This window comes from Bufo gargarizans, chromosome 9 (genome assembly GCF_014858855.1).
Source record: "Bufo gargarizans isolate SCDJY-AF-19 chromosome 9, ASM1485885v1, whole genome shotgun sequence".
In the NCBI taxonomy this organism is placed as follows: domain Eukaryota; kingdom Metazoa; phylum Chordata; class Amphibia; order Anura; family Bufonidae; genus Bufo; species Bufo gargarizans.
Window position 1 is genome coordinate 43,024,952 of NC_058088.1, and position 21,687 is coordinate 43,046,638.

A 21,687-nucleotide genomic window follows, 5' to 3' on the forward strand; every position below is an offset into this window, starting at 1 on the left:
AGAAACGCGTCGGATTAATTGTGTCCCCTGTAGGCTTCCATACACAGTGCGGTGACGTCACACGCCGAAGTTCCCGGACTTCAACTGGGGTTCCCTCGTGTGAGTGGATTAGCTACCGGCCGGAGCGCCACCCACACTCGAGGTTGAGCCTGAATCTATCCGGATCCAACAACAGGAAGAACATCTCTGTAAAGGATCGCCATCTGAAGCAGAAGTATTCACTTGGAACCTTATCCACAGATCGCCACTTGATGCAGGTAATCACTTGTAGCCTCATTAATGACAACGCTTACTTGTTACATAGATTGCCATTTGAAGCAGGTCAGCGACGCTTCTCTGACACATAAATCAATCACCCCCAACCCATATAGGCATCCAGATCTGCGCAAGTCCCTACTCTGACTTCATATCCTGAAATCAGACCTTGATGAAATCTGGTACTACCAATAAACGAAAAAAGTTAGTTTTCTGGCTCCCCACCCACACCACCAGTAGTAAGTTGGGGATTAAACATTTTTTTTTGTTTTCACCTTGACACTGAACGTACGGACATATATTCGCAAAATGTCCCTTCTTTCCACATCAAAAACAGACTCCCTTCATATGACCAAAGCTCTTGACAGCTGTTCCATGAGTAGTTCCTCCTAAATGCACAGGCTCGTCACAAGGCGTAACCACAGGTGCCTCTCCACCATAACTGCCAAAGGAAGCCGCCACATTTTTCGACAGTACGTCCTCAGGGTGAGGAACCCTAGATCTCGCTCTCTCAGGCGTCTATCAAGATGTACAGCAAGCGACATAGCTGCTTCCAATGACTCAGGATTTTCATGAAAGGCCAACGAGTCCTTCAGCCTCGCAGATAGCCCCTGACAGAATTGGCTATGGAGAGCAGGATCATTCCACTCCGTATCTGTAGACCATCTCCTTAATTCAGAGCAATAGGTCTCCGCAGAGCACTCTCCCTGCCGTAAACCACGTAATTTGGTCTCAGCCTGGGAGATACGATCCAGGTCATCCTTAAATAAGACCCAAGGCTCTAAAAAATGAATCTACTGACTGGAGGGACTGTGATCCGGTTGGCAGAGAAAAATCCCAAGACTGGGCATCACCTTTAAGCAATGAAATGATCATACCCACATGTTGACTCTCATCCCCAGAATAGTACGGACGCAACCTTAGGTTCAGGGCAGGCCTAGTACCCACCACCGGAACCAGCCGCCTGTGGTCTCTGGATCTGCAAGACGGTCGCGTGGAGGTCAGCTACTTCCAAAGACAGACCCTGCAGCTGTCCGACCAGTGCAGACATAGGATCCATAGCTGCACTGATCCAAACACAATGGCTGTTGATAATGTTACGAATACAGGGGAGGGGAGGGACACAGAACTAGGCCTCAAAGCTAGGGAGAGGGAAAAGGTCACCTCCTAGGATGCCCCTAAACCTGGCCCTGACTCCTGTCAGTATATATAGACCCTGAAGTTGGGCAAATACATACACCGGAACCTAGACCCTAGGAGACCTAAAATGCCCTAGGTAGTGGCAGGGAATGAGACTACTGGTTCCTTCCCAGGTGAACGAACCAGCATCTCCTTGAGGCCTAGTAACAACAAGCACAGGGGAAACAACCAAATATAAAGAGCAGTACAATTTATCTAATAGAAAATGGATGAGCAGGAACACAGGTAAGGTCCACACACTAACTCTACCTAATCCATGGGGTGTAGGCTGGCAACAGGCTCTAAATGTTAAGAACATTATAGTCGAGATGATGCAGACTTAACATAACAAAACAAAATCAAAACTCTCATCACTTCCAATAAGTATGGTTAGTAAATTACTGCCACCAGCATCTCTTCAGACATTGTCCATAGGCATTTTACGCAGAGTAAGCTTGCTTGCCTTCCTCTTTTGTTGTGGAGGCCTCCCTTAATCTGCTGGGGGCCATGTTGGTATAACAGGTATTGGTGGCAGGTCAGTCATAGTCAGGATTGGGTTCCAATCAGCTATCTTGCGATCTTCAATGTTCAAGTAGTCGTAGACTCTTTTCGAAGGGAAAAGCCATCAATATGTCAGCTTATGGTCTCTTAGGACATATAATAAAGGCTTCAAAGCTCGCCTTTTCTTAAGTGTCATTGGTCATAAGTCTTGGTATATAGTAATTTTGGTACCTGCATAGTTAAGATTTGATGCAGACCTAGCCTTGTTTAAGATCTGCTCCTTGAGCTGGAAGCTGGAGAACCTGCAAATAATATCCCTTGGTGGTTTGGAGGGCAGTGGAGGGGGTCTGAGGGCCCTGTGCGCTCTGTCTAATACTATGTCAGTCGCTAGGTCTGTGCCCAGTAGATCTGCAAAGAACCGCATTACAGTTTCCATTATCGAGTCGGGTGGAATAGACTCCGGGAAGCCTTTGAGTCTCAGGTTGTTCCTTCGGTGGCGGTTGTCCTGGTCCTCTACTAGGTTGTAGAGGTAGTTTAAATGGGCTTGTGAGTATTCCAGGGTATTGGAGACAGCTGATTCAAATGTGGCAATGGCGGCCTGTGATGTTTCCACTGCCTCCACTATCACTTAACTGCTGGAATTCCTGCTTGAAATCTTTTAGCTCCTGCACCAGGGGATCTAGCGCTTCAGCTAGTAGTTGTCTCATGAAGGCTCTGGACACATGTAAGTTGTCTTGTGGTGCCAGGAACGCTGCATCGCTGTCCTCTTCTCCCTTTGAATCTTCCATGGCTTCAGGCTGAGTTGGTGCATTACCTCTCGGCGCCATTTTGTCCACCGCGCCTTGAGGAGATGGATCCCGTCTTTTTAACAAATCTATCCAAGTCCCCATGTCCAGTGCCTGTTTTCAGGGATCCTGGGGTGTTTCCCCATTTTGTCTCACTTGGAAAGCTTATAATTGCCCCTTCTTTATCAGTCCACAGCAGAGCTCACTTAACTGCTTGCATTTAGCTCCGCTGCCAGGCTCTGAACCCCCAGAACTTTACTGGTTTAATCCAGGACATGTGAACACTGTGTTTGCCTTACTGTTCTTCCCACATCCTCCACCATATGTAATGCCGTATGCTCCTATGACCAGTTTTAAAGACAGGCAGGGACATAAGAAAGTCACTTCAATACAGTGTATTGCTTGTTCCAGCCAACTTACAGTTCAGTTACATTCAGATCAGGTAATCAGTCCAAGACATCCAAAATAAAGTACTGCAGGTTCGGGTCTCCTCTAGAACTGTCCACAGGCCAGTGTTGACAAACGCGCCTTGAAGTGTGTGATCTGTAGCCTTCTCACTATAACAAAATAATAGCAAAGACAGGTGCACTCTGCGGTCTTACTAAACCCTCAAACTGATTTTAAAATTGAGAGATTAGCCAACATGTCCTATGGTGTAGGACATGTCTGAGCCCGAGCACCACGCCAAGGTTTCTCAAGTAGCCCGGGACCTAACACTCACCTACCTAAGCCGTATGGGCAATACCAGGAGCCAGTGGGCAAATTACAGGAGCATGAGGCCGACTCACAAACAGCTCACCAGTTACCGCCAGCACGTAACCATGCTTGCAATGGGAGAGGGGAGGAGTCTGCGAGTCCCACTCAAGACTGGCTGATATAGCCCAGGCCTCATAGGTGCACCTAAATGTGGCCTGTAGATGGAAAACAGGAACATTTAAATTGGAGTTTATACACCTCCAGGAATCTATATATACAAACTGAAAAGAATGGTGTGGTATTAAACAAGCAGGAAGTGCTCAAACCCACATGCAGTTGTGCATATATATAGGGGAGCAAATCCTGCACTTGTGGCCCGTTGCTAATGACGATCCCCAGCAAAAATGCATACGGTGGAGGATGCCCGCAGTGAACCACAAGTACCACAATAGACATCCTACACAAGATAGCAATTATGTGGATGTGATAATCAATATAGCAATATAACAAAATAATAGCAAAGACAGGTGCACTCTGCAGTCTCACTAAACCCTCAAACTGATTTTAAAATTGAGAGATTAGCCAACATGTCCTACGGTGTAGGACATGTCTGAGCCCGAGCACCACGCCACGGTTTCTCAAGTAGCCCGGGACCTAACACTCACCTACCTGAGCCGTATGGGCAATACCAGGAGCCAGTGGGCAAATTACAGGAGCATGAGGCCATTCTTTTCAGTTTGTATCTGTAGCCTTCTCACCCATAAGGACACACCCTGCTTCCTGCTGCTCACTTTTAAACAGAATCATGGACATGAGCCACGTACAAAACCCAGAGTGAACCGTGGGGAGTAAGCACCCACCCAGCTCTTTGCTTACTCCTAGTGAAAGCCAGGCCCGGATTAGCTAATACCAGCTATACTAAGTAGCAACAGCGTCCACTATCTATCTTAGTTGGACACACTAGCTACTGGCTTCCACTCCACCAAGGCGGAGTACATTGGTGGCAGGTCTCAGGTGCACCACAGCAAACCACGATATGCATCTCCCTAGTACGTTTCTTGCCCCATTCTCGGAGATACATACCGTCCTTCATATATGAGGCCTGTCACTGCCTCACACTACTAAGTGCATGCAGGCAAAGAATTATTACTGTTAGTGGGACTTTTGGGAATGCTATTATTGTGGGAGACACCCTTGCAGAGTTTCAGCTATTCACAATTATTTTTGAGAGACATCATATTTACAAACACTTTTAGTGGCAGGGACACTATTTGCTTGGCGCAGTTAATTTTAGGGCACTGTGTGCCAATAATTATTGAAGGGGGCACTATCTGTGTCTCTTTCAAAAAGCTAATCAGTGTGGGGGGCTGGGAGTGGGATCTATCTATCAACTAGATTCTATCCCATATAGATCTATTATCTATCTAATAACTATGCACCTATCTATCTATCTATATATCTATCACATATCTATCTATCTATCAAATTCAAAAAAGCTTTATTGGCATGTCCAAGTATAACATTGGGTACGGCCAAAGCAAAATAAATAATAGGTATTGTGGTGGTGGTGGTGGGGGGGGGGGTTGATGTGGGAATTAAAGTGGTGGATGTTGGGCTAAAGGGGCAGTATGGGGGTATAATAGCCCATGGTGTCTCATCTTCCTCTCAGTTGATGACAGGTTGAAACATATTGGGCAGCGATCTCCACAGTGGACTATATCTATCTATCTATCTATCTATCTATCCATTCCTTCTATCTATTTATCTGAGGGTCTGAATCATAAAACAGAGACTTAAAGTATATCCTTGAGGAAAGAAAGGAAAGGGGGAATCAAAACCTTTAACTATAATAAAGGCATAAATAAGGTTCAGGAAGGATGTGTTGTTTATTAATGGGACACAATCTATTAATTTGGGGGCAGATCAGGAAAAAATATTTTTACACTGAAAGAATAGTTGAAGATTTTCGTTTGAAGATGTGGTTGGCAAATCTACAGTAAGTGAATATAAACATGCCTGGGATATACACGTCTATCCTATGATAAATAATAATGTAAGCGCAGACTAGATGGATCATGTGGTCTTTTTCTGATGTCAGTCTTCTATGTCTGTCTATATCTATCATCTACCTTCTAATCTAACTGCTGATCTACAGTAAATCCAATGACAAAGTCCCTGCTGATACAATGTTACTAGGCAGACGGATAGCTGCCAGCAGGTGGCGCTGGTGCACATCTTGGAATCCTGGCTGCAGCTTTATCCTTGGGCTCCTCACAATAGGCTGCAAGGAGCGGAGGTTGATGATCAGCAGAGATGGTGTATGTCCTCAGCACACTGAATGACTCTGTACTGCATAACGCCAGCCTTGAGGACAGCAGGGACTTCCCGATGCCTGGTCTAAGCAGGACTGCTCACAGTGCTGTGGCAGTGTGCCTGGGCTTCATCCTGCTTCTGGGATCACTGTATAACTTTCTGGTGCTGCTGATCTTTGTGAAGTTTGAGGCGGTGAGGACGCCTATTAATATGATCCTGCTGAACATCAGCGTCAGTGACTTGCTGGTCTGTATCTTTGGGACCCCCTTCAGCTTTGCGGCCAGTGTATCCGGCAAGTGGCTCATAGGACCGCAGGGATGTAAGTGGTATGGCTTCTGCAACTCCTTGTTTGGTGAGTAATGTAGGTTTTTATTTGCAGATGTAGGAGAGCTGAGTTTGTAAATGGTACCATTGTTGATGCACTTTGTGACTACCTGTACAGCGCTCCCTCAGGATACAATATTTTCAACATAAAATGTTTCTTTCTGACCCATCATAAGTTTAAACTAGACTCAACATACAATGCCTCAGACTCTGATCCAACAATCAAGGTCACTTCTCTGGTAAAATATCTGTATTAGTTGCCAGTTAGCAGCTATTCCGGACTGTTTTATCTGCTTATTTTTACTAAATCTTCATTTTCTCTTATCTTGGATGACATTTTGGGGCTTTGGAACCAATTAATCAAGTTACAATGGTTTCATCATACAATGGTCGTCCTGGAACCGATTAGTATTGTATCTTGAAGGACCACTTGTACTAACATCAGATCTCATGGGTGATTTTACACTGGACACCTTGTGGACCTACTTTCTGTTAGGTGCTCATTTGGAAACAAGTTTGATGGTAAATTCAGCTCTGTTACATCCCGTTACTATTTTTCTGAGTGAGAAAGTGAGATTTTTTTTTTTTTATGAGTAATCTAGGATTTAATTTGCAGTATACCCAACCTAATCTCCTAGAATGCCCTCAAAAGAGCTGCCTAGGACACTTAAAGGGATTCTGTCACCTCGTTTTCCGTTATAGAGCTGCAGATATGCACGGCTAGATCAACGCTAGCTTGTCCGCAATATACGGGTCCTATAGCGCTGTGTGGTTTTATTTTGTTTAAAAAATGATTTTAGAGATATGTAAATAAGCCTTGTAAGGTGCCCAAGGGGCTGTACTAATCTTCTTGGTGCCCAGCCACGGCCCCCTGTGTTTACATATCTCTAAAATATTTTTTTTAACTAAATAAAAGCACACAGCCTTATAGGACCGGTATATTGTGGACATGCTAGCGGCGATCTAGCCGTGCATGTCCGCAGCTCTATAACCGAAAACGAGGTGACAGAATCCCTTTAAAGGGGTTGTCCGGTTTCAGAGCTGAACCCGGACATAACCTAATTTTCACCCAGGCAGCCCCACTGAGGCTAGCATCGGAACATCTCATGCTCCGATGCGCTCCCTTGCCCTGCGCTAAATCATGCAGGGCACGGGCTCTTTTGTTTTCAATAACACACTGCCGGGCGGAAACTTCCGCCCGGCAGTGTGTTTGGTGACATCACCGGCTCTGATGGGCAGGCTTTAGCGCTGCCCTAGCCATTTTACTGGCTAGGGCAGCGCTAAATCCCGCCCATCAGTGCCAGTGATGTCACCGGGCTTCCTGGCAGCCCCATGGAGAGCCCCGGTACATCACCGGATCGGGAAAAAAAATGCCTTTGTCCTGCGAGATTTAGCATAAAAAGTATGAGTACACATACACGGATAATGCATTGCAAATGACGTATTATTGCAATATACATGCAATAAAAATATAGCTTTTTTTTATGTACATTACATTTTTTTCTCTGCTAGCGCCCCCTGCTGTTCATCCTTTTGGTCCACCTTCTCCTGCATTCAGAGGTGGACTAACATGCTCAGTAGCTTCCCTGCTTCCTTCTACTCTCCCTCAGTTCATAGAGAAGTGCTCCAGATGCCTTTCATTCATTCATCTTTACTTCCACAATCAAAACAATGCAAAGCCATATCTCTCTCTAGACCATGGAGAAGGAAATTGTAGGGGCATTACATAACCTATTCATCTATGGGGCTATATTTGAGGGTCTGTTTTTTCTGCGGGGAGGAAAGGGTTAACAAGAGCTAATTGCAGGGTTCTGGGAGATGTAAATGCTTGATGAGCTGCTGCCCACCTACAGTAAGGGAAGATGTCTTCCATACATGTGAGTAATAAAAAAAATGGAATAACCCCTTTAACTCCTTAAAGGGAACCTGTCACCGGGATTTTGTGTATAGAACTGAGGACATGGGTTGCTAGATGGTCGCTAGCACATCTGCAATACCCAGTCCCCATAGCTCTGTGTGCTTTTATTGTGTAAAATAAAACTATTTGATACATATGCAAATTAACCCGAAATGAGTCCTGTCCCTGACTCATCTCACCTACAGGACTCATCTCAGGGTAATTTGCATATGTATCAAATCGTTTTTTTTACACAATAAAAGCACACCGAGCTATGGGGACTGGGTATTGCGGATGTGCTAGCGGTGATCTAGCAACCCATGTCCTCAGCTCTATACACAAAATCCTGGTAACAGGTTCCCTTTAAGGACCACCACTGTATATGTATGGCAGAAGTCTGGTCCCCAAACATTGCGCCCGGTTGCGCGTGGTGCGGGCGCCATAGCCCCGGGGTTTCTGCTTTTTTAAATAGCAGAAACCAGCGGCACATGTATGCAATCAGCCATAAGGCTGATCGCATACATTTTTCCCTTCAGATGCCTTGGTCAAATGTGACCACGGCATCTGATCAGCCGGAAGCGGAAGTCGCGCACTTCCCCTCCGCTAACAGCGTTCCCCGACTGAGATTGGGGAACCTGTTACATGTCTATTTCAGGAATATACCAATACAGGCCACTAGGTGGCAGCATTGTATTGGTATAGTGTAAATGATGTTTTCAATGATGGCTATCTAGTATTTAGCCATCAATGAACACAATGGGCAATCTAATGATTGCCAGTTATTGTCACCCAAGGTGACTTAAAAAAAGTTTTTAAAAGTTTTTACAAATATAAAAGTTCAAATCACCCCCTCTTTCCTTAAAATAAAAATACTTAAAGAATAAAAAAACAAACATGGGCATTCTTGTTTTTTCTCAAAGTTTTTTTTTTTTTTTCAGTATTAAAACGCAAGAAAATTATATAAGTGTGGTATCGTTCTAACTGTACTGACCTGGAGAATAAAGATAGCAGGTCAATTTTACTGCATACTGTAACGTGTAAAAATGTTACCGCATACTGTAACGTGGCAATTTTACTGCATACTGTAACATGTAGAATTGCATTTTTTCCCAATTCTACCCCATTTGGAATTGTGCTTCCTACTACATGGTATGTAACTGTAAATGGTGCCGTAAAAAATAAGCCCTCATAAGGCTATGTGAATGGAAAAATTAAAAAGTTAGTACTATGGGAAGGCGGGGAGTGAAAAACAAAAACACAAAAATGGAAAATCTCAGGGTCCTTCAGGGGTTAAAAATCATAGAAAAAGAAGGGGATAGATATTACTTACCTGCTCCGGTGCTCCGGACAGTCTCAGTTGCTGTGCCCTGCAGTGATGACATTGTGACTACCTGACTGTTGCTGCTGCAGCTCGTGACTGTCTACAATACAGCCAGAGACCGGAGCAGTGCCACTGGAGTGGCAGTGTAATTTTAATGTTATTTTAGCAAATGACTTTCTTTTTTATTTGTTTTAAATGTCCCCGAAACAGCCCCTTTAAAAGGAGACCTCCTTACTTCTGGCAGAGCAGGCAAGTCTCCCATATAGTAGGAAGTCTGAAGCTGTTTGCTGGGCTGTAATGGACATTTTCCCTACTTTTCTTACATATTGCTGCTTTTTGGCTTCTTTCATGTAACTTTTTGGCAGTGCAAGTGGTAGAACTGTTTTCTTTTTCTTTTTTTGCTACCCTATAGCACCCCATTTCGCAAGAATCACTGCTTGTAAACACTTTTTGTAGCCAGCCAAGAGTCTTTCAGTTCTTGTTTGATGGACTTTCATTCATTCTTCCTTGCAAAAGTCTTCCAGTTCTGTGAGGTTCCTGGGCTGTCTTGTATGCGCTGCTCTTTTGAGGTCTATCCACAGATTTTCAATGATGTTCAGATCAGGGGACTCTGAGGGACCTTGGTAAAACCTTCAGCTTGTGCCTTTTGAGGTAATATATTGTGGATTTTTAGGTGTTTAAAGCATCAGTATGCATTTGTAAAAGCCATTCTCTTTTCAGATTCAGCTTTTTTACAGGTGGTGATATGTTTGCTTCCAGAATTTTCTGGAATTTCATTGAATCCATTCTTCCCTCTACCCGTGAATTGTTCCCCATGTCATTGGCTGCAACACAACCCCAAAGCATGATTGATCCACCCCTAATGGTCGGAGAGTTGTTCTTTTCGTGAAATTATGTACCCTTTTTTCTCCAAACATACCTTTCCTCATTGCAGCCAAAGAGTTCTATTTACCTCATTGGTCCATAGGACTTCTTTCCAAAATGCATTAGGCTTGTCAAAATGTTCTTTTGACAACCTCTGATGCTGAAATTTGTGGTGAGGACGCACAAGAGGTTTTCTTCTGAGGACTCTTCCATGAAGGCCATATTTGTGCAGGTGTCGCTGAACAGTTAGACAATCTACCACAACTCCAGAGTCTGCTAAATCTTCTTGAAGGTCTTCTTTATGCAGTTTACCAGGGGTTCTTATTTCCCTTTCTAGTAACCCTAACCAGCTGTCTTTGAAATTTTTCTTAGACCTTCTCTTGACTACCTTTGTTCTTGTTAACTGCCATTATATTTAAAACTAAGGAAATGGCATTTAGAAATTATTTTTAAATGTGCAAGCCGAAGGTTTGACCATTGCCCTCACAATCCCCTGATCTGAACATTATTGAAGATGATCAAAGAGTACTGTGTGCAAGATGGCCCAGGAATCTTGCAGAACTGTTTGTATGTTCTCCCCGTGTTTGCGTGGGTTTCCTCCGGGTTCTTCGGTTTCTTCCTACACTCCAAAGTCATACTGATAGGGAACTTAGATTGTGAGCTCCATTGGGGACAGTTGGATGATAATATCTGTAAAGCGCTGCGGAATATAGTAGCGCTATATAAAATGTATAAAATAAACTGGAAGACTTTTGCAAGGAAGAATAGATGAAAATCTCTGAAACAAGAATTGAAAGACTCTTGACTGGCTACAAAAAGCTTTTACAAGCTATGATACTTGCCGAAGGGGGTGCTATTAGGTAGTAATCATGCAGGGTGCCCAAAGCTTTGCTTCATTCCCTCTTTTTTTTTTGCTCTTTTTTTTTTTTTAAATACAAAGGGAATGGGTCATCTTTAACGTTATGCCTTATTGGAAATCATTTCATCTTCAACTTGCTTAAAGGCCAGGGGTTGGCAACTTTCTGGTTATTGTTGACCAATGTGTATGTAAGATGATTATATAACAAATACTAATGTAGCTTTGCTTGTTAGTCTGCATTATTTTCTATATTTAAGTTATTATTTGTTTACAAAGTCTTCTGTGCAGTCCACCTGGAATTCCTGTCCATAAAATGGCTTCTGATGGAGGGTCATGTGACCAGGCAGATCATGTCCATGTGATGTCTCCTCTATTCTGCACTTCTCCTGTTAAGAGTTTAGAGTAGGTGCAGTGTGTTTGAATAGAGGAGACATCAGATTGACATAAGCCCTATTATTTTGATTGTATTTTGAAGCTTTTGTGAGCCTTTGCTAGCTTTATTATTATTATTATTATTAGGTTTATTATACACATACACATTGTTTGTGTCCTCCAGAGACAGGCGGCACCATCCTATACTATATAGATAGTGCCCATTTATTGTGCAGCAGGGGCTATTTGTGTCGCTCAATACTTATATATTTGGTGTGTATATCTTTGGAAGATTTTTTCTGTTAAAGTGGCACATATTTACATACCAATATAGGTTTTATTAATATATGGTCCAGGTGGTCCAGTTGGTTAGCTTCCCTACTTGCAGCAGTAATGTGGGGCTTTTGTCCATCTTGCCCCATTCTGTCACTAGTATATTATGTGTATTTATCTCAATAAACTATGGGGATCTTTTATCAAACTGGTGTAAAGTAGAAATGGCCTTGTTGCTCATAGCAACCAATCTGATTCCATTGTTCATTTTTCACAGCTCCTTTGGAAAATGAAAGAGGGGATCTGATTGGTTGCTATGGGCAACTAAGCCAGTTCTACTTTACTCCAGTTTGATAAATGAACCCCTATATGTTTTTATGCACACTGTGTATGTGATAATTAATAGGGACTATTAGCATGCTATGTAGGTGCATAGTTATGTTTAGCTATGTCCTTTCCTTCTGTTATAATGCTGTGAGCTTGATAATTAGGAGTTTTTCCTGCTTGGATCTGGGATATTGGGATCTAAAGATGATATATTTGACTACACGGATAGCACACAGCTCTGTGCACAGGCTCAGTTAAATGAGTTTTCTGAACACTTACATTTTTTTTTAAAACTACTAAGAATTGTGTATAATATAATAGAAGTAATATTACGGATTGCCGGCCACTTCCATTCCAACACTTCTGAGATCCCCCAATGGATTCTGTATGTGACCACTGCAGTCAGTCACTGGCTGCAGTGGTGACCTGTTGTAGATAGTTATGGACAGCAGCACTCACATGTAGTTAATTAGAGGTAAGTAATCTCAGTTTGTATTGGCTTCAGCTTTTTTCCTGTGTACATTTCCCCTCCCATTCTATGACTATACAGTTCTTAAATGGTTACTAACTTTTCACACAACTTTGCATAACTCAATAGTACAGGTGAATATCAGAAACCTTGTAAAATGCCTTATCAGTGAAAAATGCCTCTTTCTCCTCTGATCAGCTCTTTATCTCTCCCACCCCCTTAACTAACATTCAGTTTGAATTCTCTGCTGAATCCGTCTTGAGAGACAAAAACGGACTGTCAGCTCACTGAGGGATTGGATTATAGCAGTTTGGGACCAGAATCTCCTGTTCTCATCCATTTGTATTCTGTGGGAGACATTATGGAGGCTACTGGCTGAACATACTCCAACATACTGGCTCAGGATGACTGACAATTAGAAATAGAGGCTGCGAAGGAGAAAAACTGGTGAAAAATGACTGATACGAGTGATATAATTAAATAGTTGTGTCCTTATATACACCCACTTGACAGTTTATCCTGAAAAGTCACCTGAACATGGAGGTATACGTTAATATTTCAAGTTTTTACATTTTTCCATTCTCACTCTTATCGGAGCACTTCAGATCCATTATCTCCTGCAATGTTTCAAGTGGATATTTTTCAAGGTTTTGTTCCACATGTAGCCATGAATCATATTGATGTCTTCGTAGTTAAAGATTAACATTATTCTTCAAGAGGTTTTAATATACAACTCTTTAATATACTTTGCATTTCAAAATATCACAGTTTTTAAGATCTCCCGCTGTTGTCAGGGAATTTTTTACCTCCACAGCCTAAAACCCATCTTGATCACATCTTGGTCGCACAGGTGCACAGCAAATTATAGGAGAGAGATCTGATAACCTACACTGCCGTGGGGCTGCCTCCATTTACCAACAGCCAGGAGAGATCTTATAAATCTGCAAAGGAACGAGGGGAAAGTATTTTAGAACATTTTCAGTACACAGATAATATCAGAAGACACATTGAAAAAACAATGACAGCAATGATGTATAAAATCTTGAGGTGTATGACCTGTGATGTGATCTGTGTTCAGTGAAGTATGTGAATGGCCTGTATAAGATGATTAAAGGGGTTATCCAAGACTAAAAAATGTCCGCCATATGCCCAGGCCCCTCACACTAAATATACTTATCTGGCTCCCCGCTCCCTGCACTGCTCCTGGTCCCCCGCACTGCCGCTGCTGCTTCTCCCCATGCGCGGATGAAAACATCCGGTGTCAGTGGGAGCAGCCAATGGCAGACAGGGACGGGGATAAGCTTCACTTGCGTCACCCGCGATGCTAGATGGGTAGAGGTAAAATGGGGGGACATTGGGCAGAGGAGTTTTCTGTAGGAGTTTATCTCAAGCAACACAAATTAATATTTGGATGGGAGTCAACTTTTTCCTGCTAGCCCAATGCAGAGAAACCTCTTTTAGATGACCACCCAAAATTACAGTATGAAATGTACTTTTTTGTCGCAAAACGTTTTGGGCCAAAAGTTTAGTGCATCTTATAATATTATGATTGCCTTCAATGCTTCCCCTGCAGTCAGTGATGGATCCTAATATAGGCGTTTCGGGCGATCTCCCAGGGCTTGATGCCTGAGAGGGGCCTATAGCCACCCAAGCCACCACCCACTGGTGGATCCTCCCCCCCAAGCTGGCGGCACGGCCCTGCTCACAAGTGGGGGGCGGCAGCGGCAGGGCACAGGGAGATGAGCGCTTCCATTGTGGAAGCGTTCATCTCCATAGTCATCTGTATCGCCGTCCTCAGGACAGCGATACAGATGGCTGTGCTGCGGCGGGGCATGGGAGGGAGAGGCGTGTCCCTTCCCCTTCCTCTGATAGGCTGCAGGCAGGCTGCAGAGGTAGGCGGCGCAATGACATCATCGCGCCACCTGAGCCATACAGCGCGGGACACAGGCCCGGAAGAGGCCTGCATCGCATCTCTGACATTGAGGTAAGTATAACATTCTTTTTTTTTTTTTTTATATGTACAATACTTTTACTGGCACATTGGGGGGGGGGGGGGTTCTTGTTGCTGGCACATGATGGGGGGTGCTCTTATTGCTGGCACATGATGGGGGGTGCTCTTATTACTGGCACCTGATGGGGGGCTCTTATTACTGGCACATTATGGGGAGGCTCTTATTACTAGCACATGATGGGGGGATGCTTTTATTACCGGCACATGATTGGGGGGCATCTATGGGGGCACATTTTACTGGCACATGATTGGGGGCACATTTTACTGGCACATTATTGGGGGCACATTTTATTGGGATATTATTGGGGGCACTTATTACTGGCACATTATTGGGGGCACTATAGGGGCATATACTGAGGCCACAAACAAGGTGTATTTTATATGGGGGTCTCTGTACAGTAGCATTTTATACTGGGGACAAATTATGGTGGGTACTATGGGGAAGGGGGGAGAGGAGTACTATGGGGTCATCTATGGGGGGCACTAAGAAGGGGTATTTTATACTGGCACATTATGGGGGCACTATGGGGACATTAGCTCAACTGGGGGTATTACAAGGGGGTATTTTTTGCACTGTCACATTATAAGGAGAATTACTTCTACTGGGGGGTCGCATTACGGTGGGCTTTATTACTCCCACATGGTATGACCCCCTAGTAGCAGCACCAGCCTCTCCCTGCTCTGCTATACCTCTGCCCCTTCTCCAAATCCTTATTATGAAATCTTTCTCATTAGGATAAAACACATCGGCTCCACCGAGCCCCCGGCCAAAGTGTTGAAGTGGTGTCCGAGATCCCCAAGGGCGAAGCCAAGTAATTGTAAGTTTTCATGTGAAATATGTTTGTTATACACATATAGCCTACACTGTGCCACACAATATACAGTATACCTCTACACTGTGTAGTCTGTTTTGTAAGCACCATTGTTTTGTGGCGGCGGACAGAAAATAATCTGGAGGTGCCCCTCCCGAGACCAGGCTTTGGATCCGCCACTTCCACCACCAAACACAAACTGTGCATTTATTTGATCTTCATTAGGAGAGCTGCTGCCCCTGTCCTCCACTTAGGGTTGTTTCGATACCATAAAAAAGTATTGCAATACTTGTTACCATTGGATACCACACAAAAAAAATAAGCTGCGTGCATTCCGCATTTTATGGAACGTCTGGTCCATAATAGAACAGTCCAATCCTATTGACTAAAAAAAAAAAAGGCGAATCGCGCAGTTTTTATTTTATTTTTTTCTGTTACGGTGCTCACCGCATAGGACATTTTTTTTACATTTTAATAGTTTGGACTTTTCAGACATGACAATATGTAATATGTTGATTTATTGTTTATATATTTTTTGTATGTAAAACTGGGAAAGGGGGTGATTTATACTTAATATTTTGATGTTTTTTTTTACTTTTTATTTAATAACTATTTTCCCCCTTAGGAGCCAGAACGTGGGATCTTTTAATACCTTGCCCTATTCGCCCTGATAGAGCTCTATCAGGGTGAATAGGATCTTACACTCTCCCTGTTGCCCTGTGCATAGTGCACACAGCAGCAGGGAGATTACCATGGCAGCCAGGGCTTTAGTAGCGTCCTGGCTGCCATGGTAACCGATCGGAGCCCCAGGATTACACTGCTGGGGCTCCGATCAGAACTGCCACTGCCACCAATGAGGAGGAGGGAAGGGGACCCTGTGGCCACTGCCACAAATGATTTTAATTCTGGGAGGTTGGGGGGGAGCACTGCGCCACCAATGATTTTAATACTGGGGACGAGGGGGGAGGGCGCACTGCTACACCAATGACAATATAATTAACATTTAATACAGGAGGCGGCACCTGAGGGGTTTACTGCTGCTAATCGCAGCTCCCCGCCAGCACCCGCCTCCGGGATTTGTATTAAAGAGGACCTCTCATCTGGCAAAAAATTCAGAACTAGGTATCATGATATGTACAGCGGCGCTCAGGGATCTTACTGCACTTACTATTACCCCTGGGCGTTGCCTTCTCCCAGGCTGTAGCACTGGCCAATCGCAGCGCAGAGCTAACAGCCTAGGAGAAGGAGACGCCCAGGAGAACAAGGGCAGTCTCCGCCCAGTATAACCAAGTCCCCGAAGATACCGAAGGGCATAGCAGGAGAACAGAGTGGCACCCAGGCATAATAGTAAGTGCAGTGAGATCCCAGGGCGCCGCTGTACATATCATGATACTGAGTACAGATATTTTTGCCAGATAAAAGGTTCATTTACTTTTATTGGTGGCGCAGTGCACCCGCCCCTCTCTCATCACTGGTGGCAGCGGCAGCAGCAGCACAGGGGGAGGGAGAGACTGCTTCCTTCTCCCCTGTGCTGCTGAGGAGAACAATGAGCGCGCTCATTGTTCTCTGATATTAGACTGCGCAATAGTGAAGCCTAGTATCGAAAAAAAGGCAAATCCTGGTATCGAGGTTGATACCAGGCAAAAGTATTGATTGGGTATCGAAAATTCGATACCCGAAACAACCCTTCCCCCACTGCGCTACAATCTGAAACCACGTGGTGGGTAGATGGTGGGAAGTCTTCTTAACCACCTCCCGACCGCCGTACGCGTATATGCGTCCGGGAGGTGGTTGCTTTATTCCTCCTGGACGCATATACGCGTCTTCTCGCGAGACGCGAGATTTCCTGTCACAGGAACAGAAGGTAAGCGAGTGGATCTCCAGCCTGCCAGCGGCGATCGCTCGCTGGCAGGCTGGAGATCCGAATTTTTTAACCCCTAACAGGTATATTAGACGCTGTTTTCATAACAGCGTCTAATATACCTCCTACCTGGTCCTCTGGTGGTCCCTTTTGTTAGGATCGACCACCAGAGGACTCAGGTAGGTCAGTACAGTCCCACCAAACACCACACTACACTACACTACACCCCCCCCCCGTCACTTATTAACCCCTTATAAACCCCTGATCACCCCATATAAACCCCTGATCACCCCATATAAACTCCCTGATCACCCCCCTGTCATTGATCACCGCCCTGTCATTGATCACCCCCCTGTCAGGCTCCGTTCAGACGTCCGCATGATTTTTATGGATCCGTAAAAATCATGCGGACGTCTGAATGGAGCCTTACAGGGGGGTGATCAATGACAGGCGGGTGATCACCCATATACACTCCCTGATCACCCCCTGTCATTGATCACCGCCATGTCAGGCTCCATTCAGACGTCCGCATGATTTTTACGGATCCGATCCATGTATCCGTAAAAATCATGTGGACGTCTGAATGGAGCCTTACAGGGGGGTGATCAATGACAGGCGGGTGATCACCCATATACACTCCCTGATCACCCCCTGTCATTGATCACCGCCCTGTCAGGCTCCATTCAGACGTCCGCATGATTTTTACGGATCCGATCCATGTATCCATGGATCCGTAAAAATCATGCGGACGTCTGAATGGAGCCTTACAGGGGGGGTGATCAGTGACAGGGGGGTGATCACCCTGATTACCCTGATCACCCCCTGTCATTGATAACCCCCCTGTCATTGATCACCCCCCTGTCAGGCTCCATTCAGACGTCCGCATGATTTTTACGGATCCGATCCATGTATCCATGGATCCGTAAAAATCATGCGGACGTCTGAATGGAGCCTTACAGGGGGGGTGATCAGTGACAGGGGGGTGATCACCCTGATTACCCTGATCACCCCCTGTCATTGATAACCCCCCTGTAAGGCTCCATTCAGACGTACGCATGCGTTCTGTGGATCCGATCCATGTATCCATGGATCCGTAAAAAATCATGCGGATGTCTGAATGGAGCCTTACAGGGGGGTGATCAATGACAGGGGGGTGATCACCCTGATTACCCTGATCACCCCCTGTCATTGATAACCCCCCTGTAAGGCTCCATTCAGACGTCCGCATGCGTTCTGTGGATCCGATCTATGTATCCATGGATCCGTAAAAAATCATGCGGATGTCTGAATGGAGCCCTACAGGGGGGGTGATCAGTGACAGGGGGGTGATCACCCTGATTACCCTGATCACCCCCTGTCATTGATAACCCCCCTGTAAGGCTCCATTCAGACGTCCGCATGCGTTCTGTGGATCCGATCCATGTATCCATGGATCCGTAAAAATCATGCGGACGTCTGAATGGAGCCTTACAGGGGGGGTGATCAATGACAGGGGGTTGATCAGGGAGTCTATATGGGTGATCACCCCCCTGTCATTGATCACTCCCCCCCTGGTAAGGCTCCATTCAGCCATTTTTTTTTGGCACAAGTTAGCGGACATTTTTTGTTTGTTTTTGTTTTTTCTTACAAAGTCTCATATTCCACTAACTTGTGTCAAAAAATAAAATCTCACATGGACGCACCATACCCCTCACGGAATCCAAATGCGTAAACATTTTTAGACATTTATATTCCAGACTTCTTCTCACGCTTTAGGGCCCCTAAAAAGCCAGGGCAGTATAAATACCCCACATGTGACCCCATTTCGGAAAGAAGACACCCCAAGGTATTCCGTGAGGGGCATATTGAGTCCATGAAAGATTGAAATTTTTGTCCTAAGTTAGCGGAAAGTGAGACTTTGTGAGAAAAAAAACAAAAAAAATCAATATCCGCTAACTTATGCAAAAAAAAAAAAAATTCTAGGAACTCGCCATGCCCCTCATTGAATACCTCGGGGTGTCTTCTTTCCAAAGTGGGGTCACATGTGGGGTATTTATACTGCCCTGGCTTTTTAGGGGCCCGAAAGTGTGAGAAGAAGTCTGGGATCCAAATGTCTAAAAATGCCCTCCTAAAAGGAATTTGGGCCCCTTTGCGCATCTAGGCTGCAAAAAAGTGTCACACATGTGGTATCGCCGTACTCAGGAGAAGTTGGGGAATGTGTTTTGGGGTGTCATTTTACATATACCCATGCTGGGTGAGAAAAACATCTTGGTCAAATGCCAACTTTGTATAAAAAAATGGGAAAAGTTGTCTTTTGCCAAGATATTTCTCTCACCCAGCATGGGTATATGTAAAATGACCCCCCAAAACACATTGCCCAACTTCTCCTGAGTACGGCGATACCAGATGTGTGACACTTTTTTGCAGCCAAGGTGGGCAAAGGGGCACCTTTCGGATTTCGCAGGCCATTTTTTACACATTTTGATTTCAAGGTACTTCTTACACATTTGGGCCCCTAAATTGCCAGGGCAGTATAACTACGCCACAAGTGACCCCATTTTGGAAAGAAGACACCCCAAGGTATTCCGTGAGGGGCATGGCGAGTTCCTAGAATTTTTTATTTTTTGTCACAATTTAGCGGAAAATGATGATTTTTCATTTTTTTTTCTTTTTTCCTTACAAAGTCTCATATTCCACTAACTTGCGACAAAAAATAAAAAATTCTAGGAACTCGCCATGCCCCTCACGGAATACCTTGGGGTGTCTTCTTTCCAAAATGGGGTCACTTGTGGCGTAGTTATACTGCCCTGGCAATTTAGGGGCCCAAATGTGTGAGAAGAACTTTGCAATCAAAATGTGTAAAAAATGCCCTGCAAAATCCGAAAGGTGCACTTTGGAATATGTGCCCCTTTGCCCACCTTGGCAGCAAAAAAGTGTGACACATCTGGTATCGCCATACTCAGGAGAAGTTGGGGAATGTGTTTTGGGGTGTCATTTTACATATACCCATGCTGGGTGAGAAAAATATCTTGGTCAAATGCCAACTTTGTATAAAAAAATGGGAAAAGTTGTCTTTTGCCAAGATATTTCTCTCACCCAGCATGGGTATATGTAAAATGACACCCCAAAACACATTCCCCAACTTCTCCTGAGTACGGCGATACCACATGTGTGACACTTTTTTGCTGCCAAGGTGGGCAAAGGGGCGCATATTCCAAAGTGCACCTTTCGGATTTCACCAGTCATTTCTTACACATTTTGATTGCAAAGTTCTTCTCACACATTTGGGCCCCTAAATTGCCAGGGCAGTATAACTACGCCACAAGTGACCCCATTTTGGAAAGAAGACACCCCAAGGTATTCTGTGAGGGGCATGGTGAGTTCCTAGAATTTTTTATTTTTTGTCGCAAGTTAGTGGAATATGAGACTTTGTAAGAAGAAAAAAATTTAAAAAAAATCATCATCATTTTCCGCTAACTTGTGACAAAAAATAAAAAGTTCTATGAACTCACTATGCCCATCAGCGAATACCTTAGGGTGTCTACTTTCCGAAATGGGGTCATTTGTGGGGTTTTTCTACTGTTTGGGCATTGTAGAACCTCAGGAAACATGACAGGTGCTCAGAAAATCAGAGCCGTTTCAAAAAGCGGAAATTCACATTTTTGTACCATAGTTTGTAAATGCTATAACTTTTACCCAAACCATTTTTTTTTTGCCCAAACATTTTTTTTTTATCAAAGACATGTAGAACTATAAATTTAGCGAAAAATTTATATATGGATGTCGTTTTTTTTTGCAAAATTTCACAGCTGAAAGTGAAAAATGTCATTTTTTTGCAAAAAAATCGTTACATTTTGATTAATAACAAAAAAAGTAAAAATGTCAGCAGCAATAAAATACCACCAAATGAAAGCTCCATTAGTGAGAAGAAAAGGAGGTAAAATTCATTTGGGTGGTAAGTTGCATGACCGAGCGATAAACGGTGAAAGGAGTGTAGTGCCGAAGTGTAAAAAGTGGCCTGGTCATGAAGGGGGTTTCACCTAGCGGGGCTGAAGTGGTTAAAGGGGTTTTCCAGTCTTACTATGGTTTTTAAAGATATAATCATGTAGTTGCTTACCTCATGTACATTTTCCAGTTGCTGTATCCAGCCAAACCCATAATGCACTTGCCACTGCCTCTAGCATCTCCCAGCTAGTTTATCGCTCCTCCCACCCAGCTAGTTACATACACACTCCCCTATCGCTGCCCCGCTCATTGACACAACATCACAGGAAATAAGAAAGAACTGTATGACCAAAGCCCACAATTGGATATAGGAGCGATAAAGGTAAAAGCAGTAAAATAAATACATTACAAAATCATAGCTGCCTTCATAAATAGTTATTTTAAAGGATGTTTTTGCAAACTGGAGGCCTCCTTTAAAGACGTGCTCTTTTGGCAAGATTTTACTGTATATGAAGGGGCAGAAATCTTTTAGAGAGGTTCCACTACGTGGAGAGTTGGGAGTCGCAACCGCAGGTTGCCGCAGGTAAGTGTGACTAGTGGGTTGATTTAAAGCAGAAAAGCATGGATTGGGCTCATCTCATGCT

General features: G+C 44.2%; 1 protein-coding gene across 1 annotated transcript in view; it reads left to right on the forward strand.

Annotated features, from left to right (window-relative positions):
• Positions 1-5,729: 5,729 nt before the first annotated feature.
• LOC122919395 (pinopsin-like) overlaps positions 5,730-21,687 on the forward strand; it is a 109,427-nt gene continuing 93,469 nt past the window's right edge. The window contains exon 1 of the mRNA XM_044268399.1: positions 5,730-6,081. Within this exon, the coding sequence (XP_044124334.1) occupies positions 5,730-6,081 (352 nt within the window). The remainder of the gene's footprint in view (positions 6,082-21,687) is intronic.